The 10,074-nt window shown below is 34.4% G+C and overlaps 1 protein-coding gene across 1 annotated transcript; it reads right to left on the bottom strand.

Annotated features, from left to right (window-relative positions):
* Window positions 1-891: 891 nt before the first annotated feature.
* Window positions 892-2,534, bottom strand: LOC131014506 (transcription factor bHLH118-like). Its single transcript, XM_057942499.1, has 3 exons — window positions 1,971-2,534; window positions 1,365-1,712; window positions 892-1,129 (listed from the first exon to the last, which is right to left on the bottom strand). The coding sequence occupies exons 1-3, from the start codon at window positions 2,253-2,255 to the stop codon at window positions 1,064-1,066; spliced, it is 699 nt and encodes a 232-aa protein (XP_057798482.1). The 5' UTR covers window positions 2,256-2,534; the 3' UTR covers window positions 892-1,063.
* Window positions 2,535-10,074: the final 7,540 nt, after the last annotated feature.

Consider the following 10,074-nt stretch of genomic DNA (forward strand, 5'->3'; position numbering starts at 1 on the left):
ATATATAATAAGATATTAAGTTAAATATATGTAATATATATAATACATATATATTCAGATATTATGAATGCACATAAGATTTAGCTGATTAAAAAAAGAAGGTGGCTCTGTACCAAACTGCATTAAATATCCTCCCAAACCCAAATCATCTCTATTATTCATATCTCTCATGCATGCAAGTTGTTAGGCTACAGCATATGATAGCCAACTTGCATATTCGAAATGCATAATAAAATTGTGTCACCTCTGTCAAAATTTAGCCAGAGCTTACCTAACATTATTACTACTAATTATTAGCACGATTACGTGCACAAAACTCTTCAAGGTAGAGACAACACAATAGAAACACAAATACAAACATACATGATGTTTGTATAGATTAACTAGCAATGTATATTAAAAATGGTTAATTATCAAAATAAATTCCAAGATTAATATTGCAATATTATAGTCCCCCAGTAATTCATAAAAGCTCGAGAAAATGGAGCAAATTTCTTAAGGTTGCGTTTACTTTGATGGATAAATTTATCCATGGAAAATGATGGATAATAAAAATTTATACCTTTAAATATCTCCTTTCCTTTCCCACATTTAACACAATTAAAAGAGAAGTTCACCATTTTTCCTTCCTTATTTTCACTTCAAATGAAGGAAAAATAGTGAACTTCTCTTTTGTGTTAAATGTGGAAAAGGAAAAAAAATGAGACATTTAAAGACATAAATTTTTGGTATCCATCAAAGTAAACGCACCCTAAAAGAAAGAAAAAGAAGGGAGATGCATGATTTCTAATCTCGTGAACATGGCCGAGAAAAAGGCTACAATTAGCGGTCCAAAAATGAGATTTTTAATTTTACCGTATTTCCTTGGAGTGTTATAGTGTGCGCAATAGAAAAGTCAAAATTATTCACTAATAGGAGTATTCACCACCAAGATCATTCAGAAATTAAATGTGCATAGTTAATTACCAGATCGATCACATAGATCATGTAAGTTTCCTAAAACAAACAAGCCAATTTATTCATAAACTTTAAATTCTCACTCACTTGCTATAACCCACCCTTATTACTTGATAGTGTCACTTAATCTATCGTGCAGCCCCCACACATCAAGGCACGTCCTATTGCTGGCCTGCAATTGAAGGGCAATAATTAAGAGCAATAAATACAAATATTTGTAGGTAATTTGCACAAGATTTGTTAAAACACAAGTTTCTTGGATACTTTTTTTTTTTTTTAATAAGTAAATATAGAAATTTAAAGGAGCGCGATGGTGGACCTGAATCCATGAGCTCAAGCCTTAGGTATTAACCACCTACCGCTAAGCCAACACTAGTTTCTTGGATACTTGATAGTGTTGAGTATACCTTAATAAGGATTTTGTGGAGAAATCCACCATTTGTTGTTGTGGAAACACAGCTAACCACATCTAGCTCTCTTTCAGAGAGTTGTGCAAGCACGTGAGAAAGCTCAAACTGAGGGCTTTTGTTGGTGATGAGGATCTCCAATCCATCCATAACCCGCTGCACCGCCACACTGTTATGCAATCCATTTCTATCATATGAACTTTCTACGTTTGTGCCACAAGACGAAGAAGAGGAATTGTGTAATTTCTTGAGCTTGTCTCTTTTACTTCGCAATTTTTCGATTTTCTCATGCATCTGTTTTATGTATTTCGTAGCCTCCTCCATTTGATCGCTTACAGAGCTTTTCCCCTATGGAGAAAAATCATGGAAAGAGCACAAAAATCAGAGATATACCTAAAACCAAGCTTCATACATATATCATGATTGAGTAACAGCGTCTGCAAATCCCTAATTTTGATACTTGTGTAAATAATTAGGGTTTCAGCTTTAACCTAAAACATGGCTTCCCTTAACTGGAAAATCATATTAAACCTAAACTTTCTGCATCCACAATCAACTCGCAGCAAGAAGAATGAATATATATACATATAGTTGGTGTAAATTGACCTTGTTGTGCTCCATGGGAAGAAGGGTGCGCAGAGAAACATAAAGCTTGGACATTTCTTCCCTCCTCTTCCTTTCAATATCTCTGTGCAAAACCCTCCTATTATATGATCCATACCTGATCTGACCCTTTTGCTTCGGCGATCGGGAGTTTGAAGCTCCGATCAGCTGCTCTTCTTTGGTGGTGGTCGCACTGAAACTAATTAAATTTCCTTCCGAAATCTGATAGTTTTGAGGAGTGGTTTGGATAGGGAAAGGCAGCTCATCACATGGCTGGAAAGAGAACATGTTTAATTTAGATCTCAAATCTTATTTTGAATTGGATTTGATGGAGTAGAGGATACGGTTGGTGAGTTGCAATGGCCCTTTTGATTCATTCCACTGCAAAAATGATCTGAAACAAAAAAAAAAAAAAGAGGAAGAGGAAGACCCCACATTGCTCATTTTAAATGTTTAATAATGGACGGTGATAGCTTGCTTTCTGAACCACTATTTTATGTATACACAAAGGGAAGTTCCCACCGAATATTTTCTCTAACACCATAAAAACACGCATTATTGATTGCCGGATTTTCCAAGACTTTATTTATTGTAAGTGCTATTAGTATCCGCCAAATATGGGACCATATATGCATTTCTCTTTTTAAATTTATAAATATTAATTACTACGATTTTTTATAGTCTAGCAAACTATTGTTTTAGGATTCTCCCCTCACGTTTTAATATTTTAATATATTTCTTTTTTACTATTACACAATAACATGTTCTTATAAAATTGACTTTCTATATATATATATATCGTACGTATATTATATCCACGTGGTATACTTATTTTAAGGTCAACACTATATAATTTAATTTAATAATATTGATAAGCTAAATGCTTCCTTGGGTTTTACATTAGCTAGTTTTATAATACTTATAATTACTTTTGGTATTATTGTCCATCAGAACTCTTGATCCGATCCACGTGCAAATTATATAAACGGGCATGCAATTGGACAAGTCTCTTTCATAATATTTGCTCAATTGTTCTTGTATTGCTTATTGCATCAGTACTGAAAAATAATGAAAAAAAGCCATTGTACGTTATCTGCTGTTTAATATTGAAAATTATTGACAACTCTTTTTCATGCAAAATGAGAATCCCTACTCACATTTTTATAGGGGTACTCACATCACATAAATTAGTAAAAAGCCATAATTAGTGAACTTTACAAAGGGAATGTATCAGCAAGTGCGGTAGCTGGCAGTGATGATGAGCAATATCATGATCCAATCTCCTACACCATCTAAATATAAGGAAATCAGATTGTGACAACATATAGGATCTGACATATCCACAAATAATGTATCTGAGATCTCTTCATTTCCTTCTTTAAAGATGCATAATCCTCCTAATATATTAAATTCATCCACGCATGTTTCTCTGACTATTTTTGTTCCTACCCCAGCTGTCTGTTGTTGCTGGCTGTGATTCTTGTGAGTAAATTAATAATTGTTAATATATTATATCCCATGCATGATATAATATATAGAGGATCATATATCGTCCGGGATTTTATCCTTTCTAGAGGAGTAGTTTGGATTCCATGAGCTCATGTTGGTTGTAAAGGAAGCATCTTCAACTAGTTATATGCGCGCACACACACACACACACACACACACATATATATATATATATATATATATATATATTTGAGGATCTCTATTTCAATAGGATATCTTCAGCTTGTAATCAAATGGAGATATGGTTGGTCAGGATATATTTATGTTGACCGACTTCACCATTGGCGACCTTATCATAATAATGTAAGAGGCCGTACTGATTAAATCTTAATTGTGACTAATAAGCTTTAACTAGAGGATTAATAAAATTTAATTAAAAATTAATAAATCCTAATTCGGAATTGGGAACCTTAATTGGATGCATATGCACTACACTAAAATATTCTAGTAGTGACATATTTTTCAAAGAATTAATTCTAATATGTATAAATGCCACTAAAATAAATTGTGGTATCTTGTGATGTCTTAGCTAGAACGCGTTTCATAAAAATAAAAGCATTCATAATATTTAATGACATGTGATGACGTAAGTAATTTATTACACTTTCTAAACGTTAAAAAATTTACTTGCATTTTTATATGGGACAAAATTTATATAGATGCATGTGTTGATGTCACTAACTTTATTTATGTCTAGAGATGCAATAAATTTTATGACAATTCTCTTAGTTTTACTAAAGTTATCACTATTAAACAATTTTATTACAGTGATGTACATTCAAATGTACACAAATTTTTGACATAATCGTAAATATGGGAACGGTTGTGTCTAATAAATACAACTGGCTAAACTCTATGTTAGGCTAGGCACCTACAAAAAGACACATGTGGTTTTTTTTTACTGAACTATTATTATTATTATTATTATTATTATTATTATTATTATTATTATTATTATTATTATTATTATTATTATTATTATTATTATTATTATTATTATTATTATTATTTGAAACATACAACAAGCTATTATTATAAACAAAAAAGTATATATACAAAAGAAAGACAAATAACTCCAAATTATTATAAGTCATGAAATGATTAGTTAATGGAGAAACAACAATTTGGAATACACACATAATTTAAACATATCAAATTATTCGTGTGCAATATAAATCAAAATATATAAACTTAATTACCGATTTAGCTTTCGTAAAAAAATATATATATACTGAATCTAGCTAGCTCGTAGGATGTAAATAAAATATTAATTAATATATATATAGATAGCTCAAACAATCAATCAACAAATGTACATGTCGCAAGATTGAACAACAAATGAGAGATTGAATAAAATGAAGCAATATTCTCTTAGAAATCCACAGCCTCATAATCGACAGATCTAATTTTCAAATTGAGGCAGCAATCATCTCACTGAGCGAGGAAAGGAATACATGGAACCAAAACATTAATTGCATTAATTTCAAGAATAAATTGTTCAATATTACTATTTATTAGAAATCCAATTAATAATGCTCCCAGTCATTCCGAAGCTGAACTTAATTAAGAATTTCATTCATGATGATCAACGCTACACGATAGACAAAATATCGAAACCCCACCCAACTATAAACGCGCATGATTCTACAGTCAACTACCACCAAATTCAAATAAATTCTCAAGAAAAGTGTCAGAGTTCATTGATAAGATCAAATCGAACTATGAAACGGATAAACAAATACGTATTCAGATTTCTCATGCATGTCATGCATATTGGTTGCTATGTTACAAAAAGGATCTAAAATTAAATATAGGCTAAACAATGAAATATATTCCAAACTATTTACAAGTTAATTTTTCAATTTTATCCTAAAATAACCTTCAACTAGAACTTGTGGAAATTCAGGCGGACTATAAAAAACAGTAGTTATACAAATTGAGGGGACACAGACAAATGCATGCATTAACAAATGAAAGAGCTATCCGAGTTTGATATAGGTGGGTGCATGCATGCCCTACAAAGCATAGGCGCATAGAAACATGATAATCCTCTATCCCAAATTAATAAAATTGAATTTTATGTTTGGAAACTGTAGAATGACGATGATGATTATTCATGTTTCATCAGATACCATTTCATTAATTACCATACTACTCCTGGCTGAACTTGTAAATTCCTGTCTGATGATCGAAAATCTCAACTAGCACATATTAATTTAAAGTAAATATCAAGAAATTTGACAGAGTAGAATAGAAGAGTACAGGTCGCTTCCTAGTGAAGAATAAATTGAGAAAATGGACAAGAAAATGGTTACGTATATATATATATATATATATATATATATATATATATTTATGTACAATCTTCTCAATGATTGGATCATATATGGTTTAGTACAACAAATTAAAATGCTTATTATACCAACCCCATTACATTATCCGATCCATCCAGAAAAGATTCTCCTTAGTTTTCGGATTTCTCATGCACATGCTCACAGTTCATGCATGTTGGTTTTTAGGTTACAATCAAATCCAACAATGCACTTTTAGTGGTAGTGGTTAGTGTAATATATACCTGAAGCCAAAGGTCACATGAGTTTCAATTCAAGTCCACGGTTATGCGATCTTTACAAATATATGTTTCCTTACCAAAAAAAAAATGTACATCAAAATGAAACCGTAGCCACATAATGAAACTGTTGGAATATAAGAATATAAATGGAGAATTTGTTTAATTGGTAGGATGAAATTTGGAGAAATTGGTTGTGGACGTGTGTGCTTAGGAATTTGAGTGGGAGGATTGTAGTTTGCTAACACAATCTTTCTTCAATTCACTTCATTCTAAACAATTGATACAACCTCCACATATATATAGTAGTCAAGTGAGAATTCTAGAATTCTCTTGATTTTTTCTATCTAGATTTTTCTACTTAAAATATCTTGATTCTAGATATTTCTAATACAAATATCTTCACTTACTTTTTCTAGAATTCTCTATATTTTTCTTCTAAAATATCTTGATTCTAGATATTTCTAATACAAATATCTTCACTTACTTTTTCTAGAATTCTCTATATTTTTCTTTTAAAATATCTTCACTCAAAAAATCAAGTTTATTTTTATATTCCAACACTCCCCCTTAAACTTGATTTTTCATTCCGAGCAAACTTCTGAATTTGGCGAAATCCTTTCACGACGTGCCTTGCTTTATATCTTTCAACTTCACCTTTGGACTTCTTCTTAACCTTATGCACCCACTTGACTCCAATGGCCTTGTGCCTTTCCGGTAGTGTCACGAGCTCACACGTATCATTCTTGTTTATAGCTTTGATCTCTTCGTCCATTGCAAATCGCCAATTTTCACTATTTGCTGCTTTAGGTTCATAATCAGCAGATAGGCAAAATAAGGTAAGATCTTCTAACCTTTCAGTATCCTCATATATGTCGCCCAAACTCCTTGCTCGTGGTGTGGCTCTTTCATTTAAGAAAGATGGTGGCGAGTCTTCAGTAACTTGTATAGGTGAAGCTGGCGGAGTCACTACCTCTTGTTGGACTTCTCCAACTTGCTCGACTGTCCTTTCATCATCGAATTGTGGGATGAAGGTGAAGTCACCACTGGGATTAAAATCCCACACTCCTTCTTCGTCGAACTCCACATCTCGACTTATCACTGTTTTCTTGGTATTTGGATTATATAACTTATAGCCTTTAGAGTTAGAGTCGTACCCGATAAAGATGAATGCTTCACTTTTATCGTCGAGCTTCTTCCTTCTCTCATCTGGTACATGCACGTAGGCTTTGCTCCCAAATACCTTTAGGTGAGAAATTCCTGGCTTTCTCCCGCTCCAGGCTTCTTGTGGAGTCATTCCCCACACGCTCCTTGTCGGCGATCGGTTGGATAGGTACACCGCGCACGCCACTGCTTCGGCCCAAAACTCTTTAGGCAGATTCTTCGTCTTTAGCATGCTCCTCGCCATCTCCATGATTGTTCTGTTTTTTCTTTCCGCCACTCCGTTCTGTTGGGGGGATCTCGGAACTGTCAGGGGCCGTCGAATTCCATTTGCTTCGCAAAATTCTAGAAACTCCTTTGATGTGAATTCTCCGCCTCGATCGGACCTCAGGGCCTTGATTTGTCGTCCGCTCTCCTTCTCGACGGCAGCTTTGAATTTCTTGAATGCATCAAATACTTCTGACTTCTGCTTCAAGAAATATACCCACGTTTTTCTAGAAAAATCATCAATGAATAGCAGAAAATAATTATTTTTACCGATGGAGCTTGGATTTATCGGCCCACACACGTCGGCATGAATCAACTCCAATGGCTTTTGAGCTCTTGAGCTTGACTCCTTTGGAAATGGCTTTCTGAACTGCTTCCCGAGTAGACAACCTTCGCAGAGTTGATCGGGATGTTTGATGGATGGTAAGCCTCTCACCATCTCTTTCTTTGATAGCAACTCCAAACCGCCAAAATTTAAGTGCCCAAACCGTAGATGCCATAACCAAGATTTATCTTGGTAACACGCTTTCAGGCATTTTGCCATGTCATTTCGAATATTCAATAAGAACATTCTATTTTTAGACATTGGCACCTTGGCAATAAGATTATTTTTGCCATCTCTTATTGAAAGGTTATAATCTCTCATGTGAATATCATAACCTTTCTCTAAGAGTTGTCCCAAACTCAATATATTATTCTTCATATTGGGCACGTAATAAACGTTGGAAATAAATTCATGATTTCCATTCTTCAAGCGAATTAAAATTTTCCCTTTTCCTTTAACTGGAATTTTAGATTCATCACCAAAGGAGACGTTGCCGCTTACCGACTCATCGAGCTCCACAAACATATTTCTTTTTCCGCACATGTGATTGCTAGCACCAGTGTCGAGGTACCACATGTCATCTCTTCCAGCTTCTCCTTTATATGCCAGAAGCACACTACCATTTGCTTCGCTCGTGTTCTCGGCATAATTGGCCCTTTCTTCAATCCTTACTTTTTCACTTCTGCACTCGGAAGCATAGTGCCCAAATTTATGGCAATTATAACACTTTATCGAAGATTTATCGTACCTCGACTGCGGGTTGCTCCTCCCCCGACCACTTGTAAACTCATTTCTTTCACCATTGTTGACGAAGCCTCCTCGTCCTCGACCACGTCCACGTGCTCGGCCTCTGCCTCGATCTTGCACTTGGCCACGTCCTCTCCCGGACTTTCCATAGCCATTGCTCGGACCTTCTTCTTTCTCTTTCGGGCTTACGTGCAACTTTAAAAGTTGCTCTGAAATTTCTTGCTTCTTCTTTTGCTTCTCCTCATATGCTTGCAGCGACCCCAACAAGAGATCGATTGTCATCTCCTCCAAATTTTTAGTTTCTTCGATCGTCACCACAATGTGCTCAAACTTTGGGGTTAGTGAGCGCAATATTTTCTCCATAATTCTAACATCCTCCAACTTTTCACCATTTCTTTTCATTTGATTAGACACCGCCAAGACTCTTGAAAAATAATCCGATATCGATTCGGACTCTTTCATATGTAAAGACTCAAACTCTCCTCTTAAAGTTTGAAGTCGTACCTTTTTTACTTGCTCCGCTCCTTTGCACGCGTTCTGGAGCTTCTCCCACGCTTCTTTGGCGGTGCTCGCGTTTGAGATTTTCTCGAAATCGTCGTCCCCCAGCGCTTGATAAATGAGACAGAGAGCTTTCTTATCTCTCTTTCTCGCATCTCGCAATCTATCCTTTTGTTGTTGGGATAGTGCGGCCTCATCCTGCGGCTCTTCGTAGCCGTTCTCCACGATCTCCCAAACGTCGTGGGCTCCTAATAGTGCCTTCATCTTGATGCTCCAATTGTCGAAGTTGCTCTTGTTGAGCATGGGGACTTGAAACGATTGTAAATTCGCCATACCACAAGTAGAATCTTGTGGCTCTGATACCACTTTGTTGGAATATAAGAATATAAATGGAGAATTTGTTTAATTGGTAGGATGAAATTTGGAGAAATTGGTTGTGGACGTGTGTGCTTAGGAATTTGAGTGGGAGGATTGTAGTTTGCTAACACAATCTTTCTTCAATTCACTTCATTCTAAACAATTGATACAACCTCCACATATATATAGTAGTCAAGTGAGAATTCTAGAATTCTCTTGATTTTTTCTATCTAGATTTTTCTACTTAAAATATCTTGATTCTAGATATTTCTAATACAAATATCTTCACTTACTTTTTCTAGAATTCTCTATATTTTTCTTCTAAAATATCTTGATTCTAGATATTTCTAATACAAATATCTTCACTTACTTTTTCTAGAATTCTCTATATTTTTCTTTTAAAATATCTTCACTCAAAAAATCAAGTTTATTTTTATATTCCAACAGAAACAAGATGAAATCCTGTAGAATGCAGTTGGTGTTTCAAAATGTGTCCTATTTAAAATCTGACAAAAATTTTAGAATTATGACTATATAAAATTTCTTTATCCATGTAATTAATTCCCTCAAAGTTCCTAAATATGGAATAGGAATATCATTGAAGACTAGAGCCGCCATAGATATGTAGCATGAATTTGAATCTCAAAATAGTTAATGGGGAACAAAAATCATGA

This window comes from Salvia miltiorrhiza, chromosome 3 (assembly GCF_028751815.1).
Source record: "Salvia miltiorrhiza cultivar Shanhuang (shh) chromosome 3, IMPLAD_Smil_shh, whole genome shotgun sequence".
Classification (NCBI taxonomy): domain Eukaryota; kingdom Viridiplantae; phylum Streptophyta; class Magnoliopsida; order Lamiales; family Lamiaceae; genus Salvia; species Salvia miltiorrhiza.